Source organism: Phaethon aethereus (genome assembly GCF_964289735.1).
Source record: "Phaethon aethereus genome assembly, chromosome: 6".
Taxonomy (NCBI): Eukaryota; Metazoa; Chordata; class Aves; order Phaethontiformes; family Phaethontidae; genus Phaethon; species Phaethon aethereus.
This window is the reverse complement of record NC_138580.1, coordinates 28097733-28123299: the sequence shown is the minus strand read 5'-3', so window position 1 is coordinate 28123299 and position 25567 is coordinate 28097733. Positions and strand designations below refer to the sequence as shown.

Sequence of the window (25567 nt, the reverse complement as noted above, 5' to 3'; positions counted from 1 at the left end):
TGCTTTAAATTCTCCCCAGGCACAGTGGAAAATAATTCATGAAAGTACTGTAATTTTCAATTCAGAGTTGGCAATAAGCACATCTCTCATTGCTCCAAAGTTCAGATCTCATTTCTAATTAAATTTCACTGAACAAGATCACAACAGAAGGCAAAGCTTCTACCAAGAAGAGACTTTTTGAAAAACAAACAATTAAAAGCTTTAAGAATAAGCTATGTTTACTTATAAGGAGGCATTCTGGAGAATAGCTTAGGAATTACTGTGTTGACAACTTAATATTACAGTCCCCACCCCCAAAGTAGGCTTAAAACAACCCTGATTTTTTAAGGATTTATCATGATATATTTATGGTTTTCATAGAATACCTCCCCCCTTTCGCCTTGAAAAATGGAAAAGCGATGACAACTCAGATAGTGAAGGAAGCAAGACCACTGCCAGAAGTTACATAAATGTTGAGGCAAATTATGGGTGTCTACAACATATATGTCAAGAAGGCAGGAGAAACAGGCAGTTGACAGAAAGCTTCTTTACCTTACTACTTACTATGTTTGCTGGTCATTTTCTTCATCAGACCTCATGTTTCTGACTCATATACAAAACTGAACTATTTGCATATATATGCACAAAGTCATGTTGAAACTCCAATATGGGTCAAAGCCCAGAAGTGACATTTCTCAGCTTGCAACCAAGAGAAGAGTTTTAGCTGGTCTTTTATTCAGGACACACATAATGAGTGATACATGCTGATAAAAGGTGCAAAATCTGCTTAGGTTACAACTGACATTGTTTCATTAGCTCCTGCATTTTCTAAATACTTCTCCAGTGTGAAGAGACCTGGATTTTCAGTGAAGAGTACCACTTATAGGCCTATTTGATGTGCAAAATTAACTACGTTCCCTTTAGTAAGTATTCACACTTTCTTACTCATTAAGGGGCAATCTAATCCATTCCACTATGAACCTTTAGTCTGTAGTATCTATAGTTTAAAAACATATGCCTAAAAAGGGATGACAGTATCAAAGCTGACAACTTCTTAATTACTATTTCAGCCTATATACAGTGCTTCCATTATGCAGTTACTGTACCTTTTCTGTCCATAAATTTGAATTAACTAGTCCTTCTGCCTGCAGGAAATCTTGTACAATTAGCAAGAGCTTGAAGGCATTTTCAGCATGTGTAGGGAGAGCTTTTGAATCTCTGTTATCAGTGACTGACCATTCTAACATCTTCTCCAGCAAGCTGCATAGAAAACAAAATCCCAAAGTAATTATTACATGTGCTAAGTGTAAGTGGCTTTAAAAAAAAAATCCAATTAAGTATTTAATTGAATCCCTTAGTCTGCAGTGACATAACTGCTGTCTTCTCAATAAGCCAATGAAGTACAAGAGATTTTGAGAAGCTCATTAAACCAGCAGTACAGTTTCAAAATCTTATGGCCACATGACACTACTAAATAGGTAGTAGAATATAGTTCTGACAGTGTATGAAGAGAGAGCAAAGAAAACTACATTTTGTTGGGAAACAACCACCATTTTCCAGCTTCACTAACGCCCCTTAACTTTTCTGGTTTTCCTCAAAAGGGATGAAAGAACCTGTCCTTGAACTGTACACTCACTTGAGTTTTATTTCATCAGAAGGTCGCAGCAACTCATTAGATATCCCCAGTTTGGTCAGTGCAGAAAACACCTGTCCTCTCTCAATCCAAGCAGCATCATCAGATTTTTCAATGCCTTTCCACATTATACACAGTAGGATGTCTGTAAGTAACTGTATGAGTTCATTATCACACCCCTACAAAAGAAGAGAAGTATTTACAGCCCTCGTAGTCTAGAACATCTTCAAATTGTTTCTCGGTTATCACAGTCTCCATGCTTGCATATTTCAGCATTTTTGAAAACTCTGCAGTCTAAAGTCCAATTGCTAAATACATGAAAACCCAAATATAAGAGACTGTGGAGACTGTGGCTTGCTTGTATGTTGTAATATATACTCGACTTCTACACCATTATTTCAACCTGACCTTTAGCTACCCTTGCTTTTTTCACAGCAAGTCTACTCCACACCTCCTCTGGAAGATAAAGGCGGGGGGGGGGGGGGGGGCGGACACTTTGTAATCTTTTCTTTGCTTGTTTGGGGGTTGTTTTTTTTCGTTTGGGTTTTGGGGTTTTGGTTTGGTTGTTTTGGTTTTTTTTTAACATCAAAGCTATGCCACCTAGACAAACAAAAAAGATGACACATTACAAAAGGAAGTACCCCCACGCACTATAAAAGAGTTGTATTGTTTGCTTTTCTGTTGGAAGATGGGAGAGGAAAAAAAAAAAAGGGAGAGATTAAAAAAATAAAAAGGAATTGCAGACATTTGGAGAAATTAACCACAAAGGGAGTGAATTACTTACTCCTTGGTTTTCTAATAAAGAAAGATCAGCGGTGAAGCCCACATCATTTATAACACCCAGCTCTTTGTCAGGCTGCACAGAGAATGGTTTTGTGTTCTCTATAGGTGATGGTGTACTGGGCTGGCTATCTGTCATCTGATTCACAATGTCAGCCAATTCATAAGAGTCAGTACTGGACAGATCTAAACTCAAATGTGAAGGATTACTGTGCCACAATGCTTCTTGGTCCTCCGACCTAAAAGACATCTCTGTTGTGGATGCATCTTCCAGTGGCATAACAGAGAAATGAGCAGGAACATCCAGGGATTTGTTGTCTTCCAAACTCCACTGATCAAGCAGACCATTAACAGATGCAAAGCTGACAGTTCTGTCTCCCTCTGTCTTATCAGGTTGATGCTTCTGAAGCTCTTCAGCAGGAGGCTTTTTTTCCCCTTCCCTTGAAGAATCAGCCCTGTTCTCTTTAAAGCCAATCTGGACCTCTGAGTTTTCTTTCAGGAATAGTCTAATCAAAGTGTCCTGCCAGCCCAGCTGCTGAGAGATCTGTTGTGCTGCATCCAATTGGGAATGCAAAAGGTGCAAAACCTAAGGATAGGAGAAGATAACCCATACCTACATGTTAATTTTAGCTTGTAACTGCATTAATTCTAGCTTTTCAGTTAGACATTTTACAATCTTACAATTTTTTTTGCCTTTTTTTAGAACCTTGTAAAAGAGCCACAATCAGTTAATAAAAATCAAACAAGCCACACAATTTTTCTCACTGGAAATATATATTTGAGAAAAAAAAATTCTCAGGAGGGGAGGAAAGAAGCTATCAAAGCACATTGGTAAGTCCTCATATTTCAGCCACTCTTCTGCAACAATTCTTGCAAAAGCCAATTATCACAACAAATAATCTTATTAAGCCACTAGTCTTCAAAAAAAGAAAACCTAGAACAGAAAATATGCTTGATTAGGAGGTATTAATTAGTTAAAATAAAGCAAGCTGCAGTATTAATAGCTTACCAATAAGTGTACATTATCATTTCACTTTTTTAACTTAGAGAAACCTTAATAGACGATATAGTGTCTCACAGCTACATTCAGTGCTACCAATTCCAGCAATACAAGCCAGAGAGCGCGCAGTTTAGGAAAAAGTCACTGCTGCTTCCCTATCTCTTCCCTACGTCCACAACCACTCTTTTGAACCTCAATATGTTCTATCAAAATAACATATTAAGAATACAAACAAAACTTTGATCACAGTCCTAAGCATCCTTTGAGAAAACTCAGTAATTCAAGGAGTCTACTATCTCTAATCTGCAGAAAACACAAGCTATTTGAGAATCATGACAGAGGCTTTCCTTTTTGTTTTGGTTTTTAAAAGGAGTTGAATACATTAAATTCACCATTAAGTGACAGATAGGCTTAATTTTTAACATAAATCATTGCTAAAGCAAGCAATAGCAACACATACTGGCACTGTGTCTCGAATAAATAAGATATCACACTGTACAGCTTATGGACCGTATTTGCGTTTTAAAGACAACAACTAACCTTTCTACAGATAACCACTCTCACGTTTATATCTGATCTATGAGCCAGATGAACTACAGCTATGAGATCTTTAAAATTCACAGCAGGATCTGTAGGGGAGAAAGAAAAAACAACACAAACGATATCATGCAAGAGAACATAACAGCTAAATATTAAAAATGTTCTTGGAGGTCACCTCTACATCCATGGGTAGTAAAGGGAACAAACTTCAGGGAACTAAGAAAACATTAGCTGAGACTAATGGGAATTGCAAATAGCTGTGATAGAACAGCTCTGGTTTTCCTGAGCAAAAAAATGAGTATGTTGGCCTCTGAGCAGCAGGAGTTTACTAAAGGTATACACAACACTTGCCAATTACCTGCGTACAGAACTTGGTTAAGAAGGTTTTTAATAAGAGAAACGGTAACTGGCGATTCATTCAGAAGCAGCCCCAGTCCAGAGTATCCCACTTCTCTGAGTCTCATACGGTGCTTACTACGTTCATAAACTTTAGTACATTTCAGCATCTCTTCCACAATCTACACGAAAAAGTATACACAAATGTAAAATAAACACAAGGGAACATCCAGATGTCAAACTTAATTGTGTACAATATAACATGCTGCTCCACTGTTTTTAAAGTTTACTTCGTAAGCTAACTCAAACAACTTGGACGACTTTTTTTTTTTAAAATCCCAATACTTCAAGAGAACACTAATTTCATTGTGACTATGGCAGTAAACAGTAACATCTAGCTAACATAACAGAAGAGAGAAGAAAAAACTAAAACTTGGATTATTAGTATCTTTACAATTGCATACACTTCTGCAGTCAGACCACTGAAAAATACAAACGTATTGATTGATTTAGGAACATATAATTCAATTCATTACCTTGAACACAAGTTCTCTAAGCCGGTCCGAGTATCTTTGATGCAATAACAGAGTGTAAAGAATGTCAGCATTCCCTGGTTCAAAAAGCAATAAAAAAAGCTGGTCTGGGGATGGGCTGGAATGAAGTAGACTGAAGAGAATGTCCAGAATTCCACACAGCTACAAAATTAAGACAACTAAATTAATTCACAGTTCAATCAGACTTCCTGCTCTGTTTGGGGAAAATTTTCTTGGCTTTTAAATTTTACCCTTTGCTTGCTATAAACTAGACATCTTGTCTGCTCAATATTAGTGCATTTAAAATTAGATTTTTTCAGATACATTTTTTCTATATATAGAACACCGTACCAAACTGTAATTAGAGCTACAAAGCAAGTTTAAGTTCTGTTGATGTCTGCAAAGAAACCACATCATTACAACTTCTGATCACTTGAAGTCCAATTCACTTGGTTTTGTAAACCAAGAGGATTTTTCTAATGGCAGTATTACACATCATGCGCTATCTGCCCTTTTCAGGGGAAGAAAAATAGCCAGTAGAAATATGGCCACCTGCAGAGCTCTTTGTCAAGTTTCCAGTGTGCTTCTATAACCTGCCTCAGCTACATCTAAATAGAACCATGCATCAAGTAACAATTTGCTTGTCGTCTTGGTTTTTTTTTGTTCCCCCCCTCTTTTAAGCACACAAGACACAAAATTCCTAAACACCAAGAAGCAAAAATAAAACATGTACAGTTTAAAGTATTAATTTATGCCATATTGGATACCTGTTCTTCTTCATTTGTGGCAGTTATATATCCTATGATGCTCTGTATTTCTTCATGTGTTCCACCTTTGCTCAGGAAGTATTTGATCAGTCCATAGAGGGATGTCCGTATTGTTCTCAGGTCATCAGGAACCAAATCACTGTCTTTACAGCCACTCCTATACACCAACAGACAGGAAAAGCAACCTAACTTCTTCATGACTCATTAATAGCAATTTGATTGTGCTAGTTTTGCAATTTTTCATCTACCCAGATACCAGGGCACCAGTTATCAATTTTTACTGAAGGCAACTGCATAGTAATAAGCAACAGTAGATCAGACTTACCAAGTCTATAGAAGCCCTGAAATGTAGACTTGTACTGATCTGGATAAAGGTCAGGATTTCAGATTTCCCCCTCCCACCCTCTAAAGGCAAGAGCAAGGTCTCTAGCCAATCTTCCTCAATGACGTAACTATATTCATAAGCAAATACAAATCACCAAGGCTGAAAGCTAGAATTTTAAATTCCTAAAGAAGTCCTACTTCAACTTCTACAAGAATGTAAAAGAACAAAATAGCTTAAAATTATAAACATCCTCTCTTTTCATAATGGTAAGGATCTATGACTTAGTTTGCATTGTTGATAAGAAGTCCTTCAATTTTGTAATTTTAATGACTTTTCCAAGCATGTATGGCATCATTGACATAAATTTTATATAATCCTATCATAAAAACTCGAGTCAAGGAAAAGTAGCATGTCAAATGGAAAAAAAATTAATGCAATTTTGAAAATCAAATCAACCACCAAAAGCCAACCTGCAGTTTTATTTATTAATTTTCTCACTACGATGATGGGGGGAAAAAACCCAACAGCCATAACAACCCCAATAAATGAGGAGGAGTTAGAAGAGGTAAAACTCATACCCATAATAAATCCTGAGTGTGTCTAGAAGAAATTGCACACCAAATTTTTTTCTGAAGAGTCTTCTGCTGTCTTTGATGATTGTAGAAAGATATTGTATATGCCCTACAATATAAAGTTTTGTATTAGAACCTAAACAAATATGTGAAGAGGTGCTGTGTCTTTGCACAGTTGCCCAAGTCCAAGAGCTCACCAATTCTGAAGGGGAAGTCCCCACTGTTCCAGATATTGAAGTCAAAAAGTAAGTGTTGATACATCTGTTGCAAAAGCTGTATGTTCTTTTCTACCGAGACTTGTTCTATCAACAACTGTACAGCCATCAATACATTCACATCCATTAAGTTGCTTGGCACCTTTCAAAATAACAAGTGTTAGCACTCAAAATATTGAATATCCTAATAAACTTCATTTTTTAAAATAAGATTTTGAGATTATCTTCTACAGCAATGTCTGCTTCCATTACAGCAATACAAGAAACACAAAACCGATCTAGTTTGAAGAACCATACAACACAGTATCTATAACAAAAAAAAGCAGAACATGAAAAAAAGACAAACCATCCATGTTTCACTTTGCAGATCAATACCAGCTCCTCACACCTTTTTGTTTTCAGAAACATGAGAAAGAAAAACATATACTAAGGAGACCCTTGAAGATGCTCCCATCCTGGCCAAACTAAGAATGTTTCAAAGTAATCAGGATCTCATCCAAAACATTAACTAAAGGGTGTTTCTCAAATTTGCTCACCTTCTGTAACAAGGCTCCTAGGGTGGCAACTCCATGGGAGTGAATGAGATTTTCTTGATTAACATGGTGTCTCTGAATAAAGTGTTTTATCATCAAGATGAAAGTTGCAACAATGTTCTTCTCCAGGCGTGCTTCTGCAAAACAGACCAACAGTAGTAAAAGCCTCATGGTTTATTTTTGGACCACTGCATAAAAGTAGAGGGGAAGAAGTAAAATCAAGCATTAGCATTCCTCACTATTTCCTGAACTTCTTAACTCATTTTATGTTTGATCCCTAGCTGTAGGCTGTCTTTAGATTTTTCCAGTGCAGAGTCATAGCCATTTCATGCCTCTCCCAAACTGGCTGTAGGTTGCAGACAAACTTCTCTTTCAGTTACGATCTTTTACATATGCTGCAGTTATTCTCCCTCTGTAGTTGCAAACTTTCTAGCCATGATACACACAAAAATTTAGAGACAGAGAGAAAAAGATACTTTCTTTTTAGCTTGACTCCACCATTTCATACTTGAAACCAAAAAAATGCTGTTTTCCATTGCAAGGTCTGATTTCCCAGTGGTTTCTGTTAAGATCAAAATTCACTCTCCATATTAGCACAGCTTAAAAAAAAAAAAATCTATTCTTAAAGCTTCCTTTCCCCCTTTTTTTTTAATTTTAATACTAATATCTGACTTTGTGTGGATGAGGTAGGAGTCTGAACATTTTCCTAAGAAAATAAAAAGTTTGGCTAAAGACTAAAAAGTACTTTTCTGATGCTGCAAAGTCTTCATGTGGCTGGCTGACCCAGCATCCAGTTGTAGGAAAGCTCCTCCTATTGATACTAGTAGGCTTTGTATCAAACATAATTTCTGAAAATAATCAGAACAAACTTTTCAAATACAAATTTAAAAACTGCATACTTTTACACTAATGTAAAGTAAATCATGAGAAGAAATATATTGCTATTAAATATAGCTATATTTGAAATATGTCAGAAAGTTAATTTTACATACTGGTGAACTCCTGGTATCCAGTATATCAGGTATCTAGGAAGAAAAAGAGCCTTCCAGCTTTACACAGATACTCTGGAAAAGCCAGTACATAATAAAACAGCTTTCTGTCATTCATAGGAAGATTTTTAAAATCAAGCTTAAAAATTATTTCAGTTCAGCTGTACTTTTCTACCTGACGCCTTTGTGGATGACAATACCACCCAGTCTCCCTCTACAGGAGTAACTAGTTCTGGAGGTAGAGTTTCCCCTTCGGACTTCTCAGGCATCTGTCCACCAAGAAAACTGATCTGCTCCAGTAATGGAAACAGCACATTCACTCCACCAATACAGTTGATCATATCCTGTAAGAGAAAAAGGAAGACAGACATCACCATAAGTCAAATCCCCTAAACTACGTAACAGAAATTTACTCCAAATAGAAGGAACCTTACATACTCACAAATTCATCAGAATGTTTCACATGCCACTTTCAAACTAATTTAAAACACTGTGTTTAACAACAGAGCTGCCCAAGTTTTAGACACTGCAACTACACACATGCCTTTCTGTCAGTTCTTGTTTTGAAAGTGCATTTTTACATTTTCTTCCTCCTCCCCCCATTTAAACACAGGAAACTGAAGGATACAAATCTCAGAACGAATTCTTCTGCCAATTATATTTGAAAAATAGGAAAAATATATATTTTCCTTTTCTACATTACTTGCAGCAAGCAGTAAGAAAAGATTATACACACCTGTGCTTTAATCATATTCCTGTAAGATTTTTTTAACTTCAGGCAGTTCAAAAATAATAAAATTTTGTATTTTTTTAAAAGTAACTTTATGAATACCTCTTTTTAAAATTCAAGTCTCCTAAGCCCCCTTTTCCCCACACCTCCTCACAAGCAGGGATAGCATAAGACTTGAAATAATACTTCTTGTGGTAAGGTATAACATATTCAAATCATAAGATTTCTAGAAGTGATTCACAATGCCACTTAGAAAATCAGGATCTCGGCAAGCTAGCCAGAGACACCTATTCAATTACCCAGCTTAGTCCAATGAAAACTATCATGTAATAAAATTTTAACAGCCAAAATCACCCAATATACTGTCAGCCAGTCTATTAACAGACTCTACTCTGTGCTGGTGACGTCTCACCTGGAGTCTTGTGTCCAGGTCTGGGCTCCCCAGGTCAAGAGAAACAGGGAACTTTTGGAGAGAGTCCAACGGAGGGCTACAGAAATTAAAGGACTGGAACATCTCTCGTATGAGGAAAGGCTGAGAGACCTGGGGCTGTTTAGTCTGGAGAAGAAAAGGCTGAGAGGGGACCTTATCAATGTCTATAAGTATCTGAAGGGTGGCTGTCAGGAGGATGGAGCCAGTCTCTTTTCAGTAGTGCCCAGGGAGAGGACGAGGGGCAAAGGGCATAAACTGCAGCACAGGAAGTTCCACCTCAACATGAGGAAAAACTCCTTTACTGTGAGGGTGATGGAGCACTGGAACAGGCTGCCCAGAGAGGTTGTGGAGTCTCCTTCTCCAGATACCTTCAAAACCCACTGAACTTGTTCCTGTGCAACCTGCCCTAGGTGATCCTGCCTTGGCAGGGGGATTGGACCAGATGATCTTCAGAGCTCCCTTCCAACCCCTACCATTCTGTCATTCTGTGAACATGAGATACCACTCTCTCTCCCAGTCAGAAATGTTGGGGAGAAGTGGAGAAAATAATCTTTCTCCATAGTTTTCTACTTTTTCAATTGTTACTCTGCTCCATGTGTCTTTACGATGCCCCCTTTCCAGCCCACATTTATTAAGGTGAATTTAACAAAATTGAACAGTTAAATTAAGAAAGTTTTTTAAATCTGCGAAATTTCTCATGGATGAAGATTTCTGTGTTAGTTGAGCAAAACAAGAGGCACCACAAACCCGCAGTTTTTGGAAACAGAAATCAACTTGAAAAACAGAATTTGCTCACCTACAAGACAGCAGTAGCTATAGCTCCTTCGAGGCTGTAACTATCTCCTCATGAGCTCCTGATCAGCTCTTGTGTTTTTTCCTCACTCTAGTCCTCCTCAAGAGGGTGCTAAACTCCATCATGTTTGTTAATGAATGCTCCTCCTAAAACTAGTACTCACAATATGCTTTCCCATAATGCCAGAGATATTAACACCCCTCACCCACCCCTCTTCCCACTACTGGGTGAGGAGAACAAATTGCAGTATTTTCAAACTATTCAAATCATAGCAAAATTAACCAGCAAGTGCCTGAATTTTCTTAACATTAATCTCCACAAGTTGGCATATGCACAGTGTAGGTCTAACAATATTTTCTTATTAATTAGTTTGCTAGTACAGTTGATTGTTCACTGTTCTTAAGAAAAAAAGCAGCTCATATTTATTTGTACATACATTTTTCCTCAAGACAAAACAAGATGTGGTATTCTACTGACAAGTTTTCTACACTCAGACTTTGGATTTTATTTTCTCAAAGCTACAAGCTCTTAATCAAAGATTCTGCCTACAAAATTGAATTGGATGTATTTTATCTAAATTTAAAGAAATAAATCCTTATTTATGTCACTGTTTCTGGATCAAACCCTGACACTGCAAATAACTTGATTTCCTCATGCACAGAGCTAAGCCTGGCTTTGACTTTTTCATGCTAATACATGTTAGTGATCAGGGAACAAATAAGAAGCCAGGTACACAAACATATTTATTAAGCTGGTGTGGATTTCATGGTTTCCTCCTCCTCCTCTCCATGAGAAGTAGAGAGGAGTAGCAAGTAGAAGACCTGTGTAAAATAGCAAATGAAGACATCTAATGGACATGTAACTTGCCTAAATGGTATTCTGTTTGTGGAGCACCAAGAAAATCTAAACCACTAATACTAAACCTCATTGGCAGTGCTGAGTTGATAAAATTGTGAGTTTTAATTCTATAGTATAAAGTCAGATCTGAACTGTCAGTGGCATGAGACTTAGAAATTAACTGATTAACCAGAAGGACCTAAGGACCTTATGTGTGATTAAGAAAACAGCACAAAAAATAAAAACCAAAATATAGGAAAGTTTTGCTATAACAATGTTTGAGTGAGAGACTAGAAACAGGTTTAGCCAGAAAATATTAAATTTTAAGCTCCAATACTAATATAGCAGTAGTGCTGTGATTACAACTGCTAGCAAAGTTAAACAAAGATCATCTGCATAGGCTGTAAGAATCAAATATCCCAGTGTATGCAACAATAAGGAAAAAATATTTGACAATTAGCATATAGCAGAGACAGAATAAGGTATAACACTTTAGTGAATATTTGGTGTTTTTTCTGAAGAGATGCTTCTGGACTGTGCTATCATCTAGTCCTGCCAACCGCAAACCAAAAGACAGCCAGATTAACTTACCTCTTTAAAAAAACAACCACAAAACTAGACTCTTGTAAGATTTTAACTCCATACCTTGTTTTCTGCTGAAGTTAGACTGCAATTCAATAATATTTTTTTATATGACTAACACAGCAAAAGTCACAAGTGTTAATTTAACCTTACTAATCTTAATCTAATTCAGAGTTTGAGACTGCAAGAAAACCATAACAGAATCCCTTAGAGACAATAAAATGCTTTCAATACACAACATGCAATGAACAGATTATGAAGAGTAGCCAGCTACCATAAAATATCTTAATGCATCATCTATGACATTAAGACCACCAGCCTTTTACGTTCACCACAAATGTAATGAAATACTACTCCAGCTACAGCATTAACCCATTAATTCTCATTATAAAAGCATGCTGTATCTGCTAAATGTCAATGGCATTATGATAATAACTGCTGGCATTCCAAAAGTTAGGTGAACATATACAGCCACTGTCATATTCACATCAGGTTCTGCTTCTTCAGTATGCATTTACCTTGATGTCCCAGTTGACTACTTTGTTTCCAGTTAGTCGTCCATGTAAAAGATTTGAAGACAGGTCAAGACAAATTGGGTTTCTGCAGGCCTGTTAAACAAATGAAGAGGGTACAATATCATTTAGGAAACAATTTACAGATCCTTCAATACATAAGATTTCTGAATGATGCATAATATGTTTCAGGAAGTTAGTGCTATCGGGTTGATATTAAAGTATTTAAACAATTTGGAACCCCTGGAACATCTTTTATGTTACCTTAGATCTGACATTCACAATTGTACAAGATAATTCTGTCCTTTTGCCAAACAGGAACAAAACCTACTATCTCTGCAAGACAACAGTTTAAGAAAGCTCCCACCACTCCTTATTTTCCCAAAATAACCACAGTATAAAGATGGCACGTTCACCTGTTCTATGAAACAGCACCAGCAAAACAAAACAAAGACCGTCTAGAACATACTCTGAAATCACTGCACACTGTGTAATCAAAAAGAGAAATTACTTGTTGTTTCATACCTTTGGTGTGTAATGAAGCAGCACCTTACTGGGGAGATCTGCTACTTCAGCCTCTTGAGACTTCCATGGAGTTAAACAGTTTGGACCTATTAGAAAAAATGATACAAAAAAATTGTATATTTATAACAATATATATTTAAGAGTTCACTGGATACTAATGTTGACCTTCACAAATTTTATACTACTATACTTTGTTGCAACAAAAAATAGGACACTCCAAACCATACCTACTTGAGGCATGCTTTGAAGTAATCTCTATGACTTAAATCAATCATTCCATCGAGTTTACTTAAAAAGAAATACTTTCTTGATAAAAAGCTAAATTATACATTTTATACATTCAAACAGCTCTAATGTTTCTGTCTTTACAAATATCTATCTCATATTTGTCACCAATCTCTCCATCATTAAGCCCAAAAGTCCAGAAAGTGAGTAATCTTCAAGACAGTTTTGTTTAGTAATACAAAATATTTCCTTTAAACGATGAAAGTGCTTTTACATTAACCTGTAACAACCTCAAGTCATTATGGAATTTAATACTTTAACACCTTAAACTGTAAGACATAGCTTACCAGAATATTTTTTTTAAATGACCCAATAATTATTAATTGATTCTTGGGGAAAAATCCTCAAGCATAAATCAGCTTTAAGTGGCCTGTCAAAACAAGGGCAATACTTTAAAGAATCTCAACTCACATATAGGCAAACAGTAGCAAAAACTAAGAACTTATAAAGGAAAATACCATCTAACATTGTGATTTTGGCAGGTCTGTACCTATGATAAATAGATGAGCTTATGCAAACATAACATTTTAAATAAAACTTCATAAAATACTTATCATTCCATTTTAAGCTTATTTGTTGTAAGGCCCTCTCACTTAGGTCAGCTCTGCAACTCTTCTGGATTGTAACTTCATTATGTGTCTGTGTAGAGCAAAGCTCAGTGGGGTCTTGTCCATAACTCACCCCTTTTATTCCACTAAAACCAGTAAAATCACCACTTACCTGCTAAATATAATGCTTTCACCTGAGGAGGTTGCAGTGCTTCATGAAAGATGATAACTGATCCAAGTTGGCCCTCCAAAGATGTCGGACATCCCCATTCACTGTCCTGAGTCCCTGCTGAGATCATCTTGGTGATGAGCTCTGGTTTTCCAAGCATCCCACCCCAACTTCCTGTAGAGAGAATGCCTCCAAGTGATGTCCGATGGGGCAAAATAGGGGAGGAAAAAGGCGGATCTGGTATCTGAGATGGAGGAGGAGTTGTTGTTCTTTGACCAGCTGAACCGATGCAGCAAGAAGTAAAAGACTGGAGAGTCGTGCATGGAAGAAAGAAAACAACACACATACTGTAAATCTAACCTCCTTTTTTCACAGTTTACAAAGTAAATCTGAAGACTATCTCTGGCAAACATGAGCTAAATAAATTAAACCACCAGCAAAAAGTTCTGGCATGCCCTGCAAAAGAAGCAATCCAGCGCAACAGCCTCTCCCCGCCGCCCCCCCAAAAAAGGGGGCGGGGGCATATACTTTCCACAACAGTAGAGTACCCTTTCTCCAATTAAGAGCAATTTGTGTGACCTCTGTCAGGAGCAAAGCCAGAAGGATGGTATTCCAGATAACCTAGTAAACATTCCTCTTCTGGATTATATTCCAAAATATTAGCCCAGCATGTCTGCTACTGTACATTTCTCATATCAGTTATTCTACTCAAATATAGATGCTCTCATGGGAAGCTTACCTGCCCTGCTTTTAGCTACCTTGATGTTTATGGTGCTTGTTCAGAGTTTTAATCCAGAGTTTTATCTCGCAATGGAAATTACAGTTACTCTCATTTTTCAAGTGTTATACTGATTTTACTATGACTGTGTCCAATTTTAGTATCTGCTCAACATACTTAACAAACACCAAATCAGGATTTTCAAAAGAGGGAATAATAGTCAATGTTATAGCCCAGTTTAAATCAGATTTGTTCCATAAAAAGAACAGACAATGCTTACAAAGAAAATGATATGTGACATATACTCATTTTGATGGCTAGTGTGGGTTTTTTAAACTAAATGTGCACATGTTCAAAATGGTTTGATTAACTGTCTGTAAACTGCTCACCCAGCTAACAAAGCAGGTATAAGATTAGCATACTAAGGGAACATACATAAAATACAAGTAAAAAAAGTTACTGCTGAAAACAACAGGGAATATTTCTCACTGAGTACTGTCACACCAATCCTACTGGCAGAAGTGTGATTTATTATGATTTACTCATGATAAATTATGTCAGTATGTCCAGGTAATTATGTTGGGGAAAACCCCACAATCTAATCAAGGTAATCTGGTTTGGGGTTTTTTGTTTTTAAAAATTGAGATGACCAAACAAGCACTAATTAATGGTTAGTTATACTCCAAATTGATACTCTGGACACTTTTCTCAACTCAAAGTTGACCAGAAGCTTATTAGCAATACACTAAGCTATCTTAAACTCTTACGCAATTTCCAAATTAAAAAAGCCAACTACGTTCTCATTGTTCTAGGAGAGCTCATCAGGACAGGGGTATGACTCAGAAGGTGAACTTACTTCATTCATGGCAGGGAATCGAAGTGGGGCAGAGACCTTCTGCTGTCCATTGACATAGATGTACACAAGGCTCTGACCAAAGGGTCTCTTTCCAGGCATGTGAACAATAGTTATGTTGTGCTGGTTAAGCAATATAAAATAATTAAGTCACTATTAAAAAGGAGTAAAATGACTGTATGGAAATGTTTAACTTCACCTCTACTAATCTGGTGAGGAAACCACTTAAGAAAATAAATCCAAAGTACCAACAAGAAGATAAGACTACCTATCAGCTGCTTCCATTTTAAAGTAGTTTACACGTAAACATATTTTTGAAGGGAAAGAGATACAGCTCTTCCATGATAATGCACATCTGTCCTGAAGTACGGGAATAGAAAAGGGTAAGGCAGAAACACAGTAGCACATTTTATTCATTCACACAAGCATCACAGCCACCTATGCTTGTTGTAATTTAATATAAAAAAATCTGCATGTTAAAAAAATCTCTAAGCACAATGCTGTAACCAGCTTATCAATAACAAATGCCTAATAACATAGGCATAATTTAACTCAATCGACCACTAATCTACATGGAAATTGCTTGTATTATTTAAGATTAGATCTGTTCTTATGCAATTATTTATTTAAATATTATAAAATAGACCATTTGTAAAAACAACCAAAAAAATGAACTTTGACTTCTGAGCTAACAGCGCTATCCTAAACAAAGCATCTTTCTGTATCAAATCTTACCCAGAGAGAGTCAAAAAAACAATGGTCAGGCAGCATCACTGTTGCATATTCCCTCTTTGTGCAAACTGCAACCACCAATATCCCAGAGTATGTAATAAATGCTTCAAAACCCATACCACTTCCTGTAAAAAAGCTACAGAAAAAGACAACAAAACACACAATCAGGGACTTGCTTCTTCAAAACTATTGGAAGACACCTAACAGTACATTCATTAAGGAGAGAACCAACTTAAGCCGTTTGCCACTGGTCAAATATTTACTATTTGACTAGCTATTACTCTTGTCCCAAAAAAAACAAGACGAAGAACTGCCTCAAGGAAGGGACCCCAAGGCACAGGACATACAGGCCAAAAGATGATCCAGAAAGAATCATAGAATTGTTTAGGTTGGAAAAGACCTTTAAGATCGAGTCCAGCTGTTAACCTAACACTGCCAAGTCCACCACTAAATCAGGTCCCTAAGCACCACATCTACATGTCTTTTAAATACCCCCAAGGATGGTGACTCAACCACTTCCCTGGACAACCCGTTCCAATGCTTGACAACTCTTTCAGTGAAGAATTTTTTTTTAATATTCAACCTAAACCTCCCCTGGTGCAACTTGAGGCCATCTCCTCTTGTCTTATCTTGTAACTTGGGAGAAGAGACCAACACCCACCTCACTACAACCCTCTTTCAGGTAGCTGTAGAGAGTGATAAGGTCTCCCCTCAGCCTCCTCTTCTCCAGACTGAACATCCCCAGTTCCCTCAGCCGCTCCTCATAAGGCTTGTGCTCTAGACCCTTCACCAGCTTTCCCGCTCTTCTCTGGACACACTCCAGCACCTCAATGTCTGTCTTGTAGTGAGGGGCCCAAAACTGAACACAGGATTCAAGGTGCAGCCGCACCAGTGCCAAGTGCAGGGAGACTATCACTTCCCTAGTCCTGCTGGCCATACTGTTTCTGATACAAGCCAGGATGCTGTTGGCCACCTTCGCCACCTGGACACACTGCCAGCTCATATTCAGCTGGTTGCCGACCAACACACCCAGGTCCTTTTCCACCAGGCAGCTCTCCAGCCACTCTTCCTCAAGCCTGTAATGTTGCATGGGGCTGTTGTGACCAAAGTGCAGGACCTGGCACTTGGCCTTGTAGAACTTCATACAGTTGGCCTCGGCCCATCAATCCAGCCTGTCCAGATCCCTCTGTAAAGCCTTGGTACCTACACTCTCACAGCAGCTTGTAGCCATCCATCTTTTACATAAGAACATAACCTCGGTCCCAGCAAGTAATGCTTCAGTTTGACGCACACAGCTTAAGCTGGTTCTGTTACAAAATCCTGCCTGGTGTAGTCTCTAGGAGCTCAAATATTGTAATAAAGAAGAGACTGGCATGCAACCTGTGCTGTTTTCTGTCAATTAAATGGTGTCCATCAGCCCCTGGTAAAGCTGACAATATTGCATGCAGATTCATGACATTAGTTACAGTTAGTAGGTATGTTTTTTCCATTTCCCTTGTTTCATATCATAGCGTTGTACACAGAGATTTAATTTAAAGACCAAAACAACATATAGAATAACTCTTCTAGAAAACGCAGAATTTTATAGACAACTCTGCATTAAAGCTGTTTGATGAGACAATGTGTCACCCATGATAATCTAGCAGCAAGAACCACTTAGCACAAAATGTAAATGTAATCATTGTTATATATCTTATTTCACTCATAATAATGATGAAAATTGGCTGTAAGCAGCTACCTATAGATAAGCCCTGAAAGTACAGGTTTGCCTTGAGAAACCTTTAATTTTTTAAGCACTTGAATACAAAAAACTAGATTTAAACTGTGAGCTGGTATCAAAAGCTGCTACACACCCTTAGGCACCATTATTCCAAGTGGATGCATTAACTACTGTACTATCAAATACCTGCATCTATCAATATAAAACACACAGAAAGCATTAATATTATAGACAATCTCAACAGACATAAGCTGTCTTACAATTACACACTGTAAAACATAGCAGCTAGATCAATTTTTAATTATTTCAATTCAGTTGTGTGCTTAACATTTCAAGCTGAAACTGGAATTTTACACAATTCCTTTTTTGTATTAATTTCAATACACTGTTTTAGTTTCCCAAAACTAGCATAATGTCTTCAAAATTGTACATAAAATGACAGAAAACCAGCCAGTTACTGGTATAATAGCATCACACTGAAATCCAATTGCAGCTTTTTTACTTTGTAGTGCAATTCCACCCCAGTTTTCTAGAACTACAGTCTACTGAAGACCTTTAGTGGGACACACCAAACAACACCGGAAACAGTGCTGTGACAGTTCGTCAGGTGGCACCTTTCACCATCACTTTTCATCACAGCTATACTATACAAATACACAGGGCAGGCACAGAAATCCAAGAGGCCTCCACCTGCCACCATGGTTATTAATAACAGAAGTAAAACTAAGACACAGGAAAATACGAATTGTGTTACAACTAGAATTGCATTCTTCAACATTTCCCCTGAACCCGCAGTGCAGTAAAATGGACTGATAGGAGCGAAAGACTCTTCAACTAGCATTCCCTCATTCTGCATTTTGTTTGCTGCTGAATGTTAGTACTGAGAAAGTTAAATTATATTAAGAACCACCTATGTCAACAACTACTATTTAAGCAAATGAAGGTGCCTTTTCATTGTGCTCTCATATAGAAAACAGATTTCATTACCTTTACAGGAAACAGTGGGAAAGCTGGTCTGTTTTGGGGTGGGTTTTTTGGGTTGGTTGATTTTTAGGGTTTTTTTGTGTTGTTATGTTTATTTAAGCTATGAACCTTACCACAATTTGCAGTTATGGATACTGAAGCTGTAGACAAGAAAAGTGTTACAACTGAGAAACTACATGTTTATTTCAATAACAGCCTGGCTCTGGTGACAGATGAAACTGCTCCCTTTCACAAACTAAGCACTATATATGACATTCTACGAAGATAAGCAGAAGTACCACATGTCATAGGGTACCATATGCCAGAGGGAACAGATGACCTAGATTGCTGTTAAGTAGTTATAATAACTATACCTATAGAGTTGCTTCCTCTTGCCACTTTTGCTAGTCGTGCTCAGGTCCACCCGGTCCTGGTCAAGGCAGAGCCAAGCGTTGAAAGAAAATGCAGAGCCTGGCCACTTATGAATTGATGGAACAGCAATTCCAGCCATGCTGTGGTACAAGTTGAAATACTGCAAGGCACTAGCCATGCCCTGCTTCCGGGCCATTGCCAGAATGGCTCGCATCACTGGAACAACGTAAGGGTGAGCTCGTTTTGGTTCCTCAGTCCTCAGGAGCCGTATTAGTTGAAGCAGTTCTTCTGAGCCCATTGACTGGCTTCCCAAGGAGCCCAGAAGAGCAATCAAATTCTCTGCACACGTACAATGGAGCAAGGAATGGGAATTTAGTGTCTCAATGATACGGATGACCATGTTCGCATTGACACACGTGGCACGACTCTGTCTGTTAATACAGCAGATTCGCCTCAACCAATTTGAGATGAAAATCTGCAGGTCATGTGATTCTAGTTCCGGAAGCCACTGGATAAGCAGCAATAAGGGCTGGACATTACTAATGCCTAGTATCCCAACAGCCATGTGGTCACCTTCAACAGCCTGAAAAACAGCAAAGAACTCAGACGTGAAATACAATAAAATAGGGCTAGAAATACTGTTGAGAAGATGCAAGCATTTTAGCATTCCAAGCCAGCACATCTCACCATATTCATGAGTTCTTCCAGCAATTCCCGTGAGGGTTGACCCAGCGATTTTAGTACCTCATATATGTGTGCATAACCAATCCTCTCCTTGAAGACCTCCTGAGGATAAAAATCCCAGTCTCACTAACAAATAAAATGGACAAAAATGGACTGTCTAATGTAGCAGGTTCTAATATAACACAATATTAGACACAAAATAATTAGAATGCTAGAAGAACGTTTTACAGAACAGAAATCTCTTTTTGATAATATGTCCACTGTGCTATCTCTAGCAAGCTGCAGATGAGAAGGATCTCACTGCAGCATGCAGATAAACAAATAAAAGATTAAAGTTATATTTTAATAATTACCTATACAAGAATACAATTGGTTTGGTATAATCACAATGTTAATTCTATCACAAAATACTAATAGCTTTTTTTTAAATGCAAACTATAGCATGAAATGAAGTGATTATATTGAGAATTACAAGTGTTCAAATATTAATTTTTGAGTGAAAGATTTTTCCTAGACCAGCTTGATTAAGGTTGTGCCCATCCTAAACACTTCAAAAATTAAAAAGTGTTCCAAGGAAGTTTTTTCTCAATACTAATTGATTTTACATGAAGAAAAAAAAAGATAATCAAGCAGTAAAATCTGAAATGTGGGATCCATTTATGGTTTAGTTAGTAAGCAGCCAACACATTGTATGGAATGGATACTCTTCTCCTGGCTGTATTCTGCACTGAAATTAAGACTTTTTTTTTTTTTTTTTTAAAGGATGAAGCTGTCAACGAAAGTGAGATGATCATTTAAGTAAATATGGAAAGAAAAAAAAATGTTGCAGTGGAAGTAAAATTGAAAACTTTACTGACCCTTTGTGAATCACAGCCAGTCCCTACCTCCAACACAGAATTCTTCCCAGGCTTTCCAGAGTCAGTGGAAAAATAAGCACCGAGTAATGCACTGAAGAAGCATAACTGACCCTGTCATTTCTCACTCAGACTGTACCACAAGTAGCAACCAAATCATATGACTCTCTCTCTCTTCCTTTAGCCTCCACCATGCAGCCACATCCCTTTCCCTGCGCCAAGACTAGGGAATCATTCAACCACGGGGTGAATCTAATGAACGCAGCAATCTAAGAATAAATACATAATTCTTCTGTGGGCTTAGCTTCCAGTCAGATTCACAAACTAACCACAACCTATCCATTTACCAAACTACAAGAATAACTACAAATGAAGGGCAGGGGAACAGCAAGACCACCATCTGAACAGCAATACCATCCTAGTCCAGGATGGTATTGCTGTCCAAACCGTTACGATTAAGGTAAAAAGGATGGTTAAGCCATGATAAAACCACAACACAAACTCCTGCCTGAAAATTCCTGCAAATACTTATTATTTCTACCCCACATATTCATGGGACAAGTAACAATGTACTTACTTTACAAAGGTTCCAACAGCCATTAACACTCTGATCTTCCAGTTTTGATGAAAACATGGCTCAGTGTCCAGCCATTAGACACTTATAAAGGGGTAAGGGATGCTAATCAGCTATTCCTATCCAACAGGAATGTGTGACCACAATCTGCTCATCTTCATTAGCAAGATGCATGAAGATATCGTGATAAAAAAAAACACTAACTGGAAACAAGATCAAGAAGCCTACTGCAAACAGATCTCTGCATATATACTGTTACCTTAGCAGCTGGAGACTTGTGCATTACTGCTGTGAGGGCTTGAATGGTTGATACTGCCAAGCAGTCTAGGTGTCCCTGAAACACCTGAAAGTAGCAGGTACAGAAGTTATATACAAATGTGCAATGATAGTTCAGCTCCAAAATTTATACTGTCCTCTCCTGTCAGGAGGGAAACAAAGAGTTTGCTAACATGCTTCAAAAATCACCTCCCCACCAGCCAAGATTTCATAACCCCGTGGCTTAGAAGGAATTTTATAACAGTAGACAACCAGCCACATACTTCAAGAGGAGAGAAGCATTCACAACACACATTGCACTTCAAATATTCTGATCAACAAACAGGTTTTCCTCATGCGGCTAATGGACAACCTCAAGAGGGAGGGAGGAAAACAAATTAGGAAACCTCTTGCAGTGTGTGTGTGTGCGCGCACGGCTGGACAAACAGGCACCTGCAGTTCATACAAAGTGTTTTCTTCTCCATCTAAGTCTCTACATGCCAATGCAATACACACACACAAATTATAAGAGGTAAGTCACACCAGCACATTAAGGTGGCTGCCTCACGCATAGCCTCATCGCATTGATCAACATCTCTTTTTCCACTTTAAGTCATCGCTTGATTTTTTTCCCCCCCTATAATTCTTGTTTATATTGATAGTTCTATGGTAGTTTTAAGGACAAAAATGTTGGAGTACTATTTCACACCCATCAGCAAACCTAGTTAGCAAAAATGTGCGAACGTACGTACTCTGTCTCATCATCTCTGAAATATTATATGCATATCAGACATATTTTGAAAATGAAATGTCAACAATCAGAAGACTATTAGATGTGAAGAAACGTTTACATGTGGTTAGAGTGTTGCACTGAGTTTCTAAAAAAGCCAAAGCTATTAGCTAGAATCACAAGTTATGGATTATCATGCCTTGTATTTAGCATTTCAGTACATTTTTTAATCAGAAGAAATACTTCTACTATAAAATTAATACAACAACTATTTGCATTTGAAACTTTCCACAATATTTTGAGAAAATTAAAGCAACAGGCTATTCCTACCTCCCTGATTCAGCCTGTCCATTGTTTTGTGAACATCTGTTCTTGATGACAAGCAAAGAATCAGGACATCAAATACAACCATTGAGATTCACAAACAAGGCCCCAGAATTCGAAACACCGCAGTGCTCAGACAAGGAAGCAAAAAAGGAAAGGGAGGGGAAAAAAAATCACCACCAGGCTGATAGAATTTATTTCGATTCCATTCATGTACTTCACCTTTTCCTCAAAAGAAGCATAACTGAGGCTCAATCTATTGCAAATATCTGCAATTTGAAGCGGATGAATAAAACTGAGGTTGAATTCAGCCTGTTATTCAGAAAGATTGTTTTCCAGAGTCAGGAAATAGTGATGTGTGCAGCTGTATCATCTTGCTGCAGAAAGGTTAAAGAGGGTGGTTAAGGTGAAGCACAGGAATCAATTTTCCTGTGATTGTGTCTTGACTTCAGCTGAAGCAAAATACAGGTTAGGTAGGTACCTGGTCCTCATTCATTTCTGTCAGTAATTTGTTGGTAAGGTCTTTCTCACTCTTGTCTGCCACTTTATTGTTAGCATTTAAAAATAGCTGTTAGAAACAGAGACAAGAATAATGGAAATGATTGCATTAAACAGTTACCTACAGCCAAACCTGTGGAGGCTGCATTGGATTTGTATTTCACATACAAAAAAGAAAAAGTTCTCACACTGGTGAGACACAATTCTCCATCAATATTAGTCTTCTGTTAATTCCTACAATACTGAAGATTACATTATATTTTTGCTAAATAGTAATTGCTTTTTCCACTCCCCCAGTATTAAATGAAAATATGTAATTGCTCAGACAAGGAAACAGATCTATCTGGAATTTGCACCTGTCACTGGCTGAGCAACTATGATTTCATTTACAATATGCAATGACAGGAGGTTCTCAAAAATTTACTTGTAAGTAGTAAAGACAACAGTGGGACATTAGCAAACAAACAGTTACAGATGTTTCACTATTTTCTACTTATGTTTCATCCTAGGTGAAACCTGAAGATACCTAGACAGAATACTTTAATCTTCAAACAGCAACAGCATTTCTGGGGCACGTAGCCTTTAGGAGAGGAGGAAGTGTAAAATATCTCTGCCGTCATCCTAAGAATCAGGTTGTAAACAGCTTTAAATCAAGCATAGGCCTATACTGCACCTTCATCTAAGTAACTGCTCTGTGTGTGGTAGCTGGATTCCCAGTCAGTCCTTGAATTCACAAGTTTAAAGCTCATCAAAATATCTTCATAATCGATTGCAGTCACTTTGTGTGCAAAGTTTAGCTGTAACCTACTCAGAACTAAAATTTATCTTTTTCTGGTTTTGGATTCTGTTGAGGCGTTTAAAAAAGATCCCCAATTTGTCCTTTTTTTTTTCCCCTCATACATTTCGTTCCATTATCTGCTAAGCAGTCTCTCTGAAGAGGAACAACCTGAGAAATCAACTTCCATAGGGCAAACAGAAGGAAAACACGACATTACTTTGACTTACACAGGTGTAAAAGCACATAGTTAGAAACACAAGTAATTTTGAAAGGTATATGACAGTCAAGAGAATGTAACACTGCAGAATAACTATAATATGCCTCAGAGGGTTATAACATTAACAAGTGGAAATAAAAAGAATACAGAATTAAAAATGCAGAGATGCAAGAAAAAAAAGCCAAATTTTTCATATGGGTTACTTCAATTCTGATAATACAATGTAAAAGGGAAAAACAGATTTTTTATTATGAAGTCCATATGGTTGTAATTCTCCTATTTAAAAGCTGTTCAGAAAATAATATTTTTTTTAACCAGGCGTACTGCCAAATGTCATTGTGCTTTGCTCAAAGTCTGACCTCTAAGAGAGTTTAAATAGATGAGAAAAGATTCAGGGCCAGCAAAGCAGCTTTTTAAACGATTCTCCATATAGAGTAAGCACCTCCTGATACTTCTAGCTTTTGTGCAGATCTCCAACCCTAGAGCATAGTTAGGGGAAGACAGTTTGCTCATAAGGCTTAAAACCAGTAAATATTTAAAAAAAAAAAAAATTTTAGAAGACTGTTGGACTGCAAATGACTAAGAAGTATGACTAAAAGTATGGCCTTGAATACCCCAAGTTCTTTGGGATACCTACAGGAGAAATAGTGGTATGAATTTTCTTCACCCCTTCTTTCCATGGAAACTTCCTGCACTTCAAATTTGCTAAAGATACAATAGCTTCCTGCGTTTCAGGTACGTGTCTGGACTCTGCTGGTATCTGCGGAGCTGCAGAACTATGCTTTACACAGCTTGCTGGTGAATCCAGCAGCAAAATTTTCATAGGTAAAGAAAAAATGTCTAGAAATAAGGTCTCCACCTCTCAGTTGATAAAGAGAAATACTCATTCCACAGCTAAAGTCATCATTGCTATTTGGCTTTGAAAAAGAATGGAGAGACGGTATACTGGAAAATACAAATATACAACACCTTCCCAGCCTCCACCCTCTCCCTGCTTCTCATTCTTGGGGGTATTTTGACTGTGAAAGGCTAAAAAACCACTATGTAGCATACTGGCAGCATTGATATCAAATCAATCATAGTAATATGTGAGACTGTATCACAGGAAAAATACCTCAAAAGAGCATATCTTATGACACACATATAGGCAGAATAAAAATAAAAATAAAAGGAGCAAGCTGCAAAAGTAGAGTAGCTGTTCGTGCTTTCTTAAATTCCACCACTTGTTTATATGAGAGCAGGGACATAACTAGAGTCTCCATGAACAGGTAAACATTACACTGCTTGATGATTTGAGAAGAAACTAAAACAGAAATTTCTTAAGAGTACAAGGTCAGTACAAGAATAAGCACAGATTCCCAGAGGAGGAAAATAGAAAGGTCAAGCAATGTCTTTTCAGGAGATAAAAAACTACCAACACTATTCAAAACACTTCAAGTCAGTTGGCATTAAGCCACTGATTACAACTACAGTTAAGACGTAATCCAAACACGTTTATTTTTAATATATCACTGCACTGAAGTATGTTCTAATCCAAAATCTAAATGGATTTGAATCAAATTGCATACTGTAGTCAGCACTAAATTATCTAGCATTAAAAGAACTCAAAATACCTATGCCACCAACACATCACAAAAATAAAAATAAAATATTCCACAGAGTTACATCATATCTATGTTCTT

The 25567-nt window shown here is 37.5% G+C and overlaps 1 protein-coding gene across 2 annotated transcripts in view; it reads right to left on the bottom strand.

The window, feature by feature from the left end:
* NBEAL1 (neurobeachin like 1) overlaps positions 1-25567 on the bottom strand; it is an 88776-nt gene that overhangs the window by 27506 nt on the left and 35703 nt on the right. The window contains exons 10-29 of one of the 2 annotated variants that reach the window (XM_082001657.1): positions 22874-22960; positions 21343-21426; positions 19659-19757; positions 18974-19554; positions 15920-16052; positions 15188-15307; positions 13617-13920; positions 12612-12697; positions 12093-12182; positions 8378-8546; positions 7217-7350; positions 6663-6822; positions 6472-6574; positions 5569-5725; positions 4805-4963; positions 4291-4450; positions 3933-4021; positions 2397-2978; positions 1616-1791; positions 1086-1239 (exon numbers count right to left, since the gene is read on the bottom strand). In XM_082001657.1, the coding sequence (XP_081857783.1) occupies positions 1086-1239; positions 1616-1791; positions 2397-2978; positions 3933-4021; positions 4291-4450; positions 4805-4963; positions 5569-5725; positions 6472-6574; positions 6663-6822; positions 7217-7350; positions 8378-8546; positions 12093-12182; positions 12612-12697; positions 13617-13920; positions 15188-15307; positions 15920-16052; positions 18974-19554; positions 19659-19757; positions 21343-21426; positions 22874-22960 (3627 nt within the window). The remainder of the gene's footprint in view (positions 1-1085; positions 1240-1615; positions 1792-2396; positions 2979-3932; positions 4022-4290; positions 4451-4804; positions 4964-5568; positions 5726-6471; positions 6575-6662; positions 6823-7216; positions 7351-8377; positions 8547-12092; positions 12183-12611; positions 12698-13616; positions 13921-15187; positions 15308-15919; positions 16053-18973; positions 19555-19658; positions 19758-21342; positions 21427-22873; positions 22961-25567) is intronic. The other variant, XM_082001658.1, reaches the window with a different exon arrangement.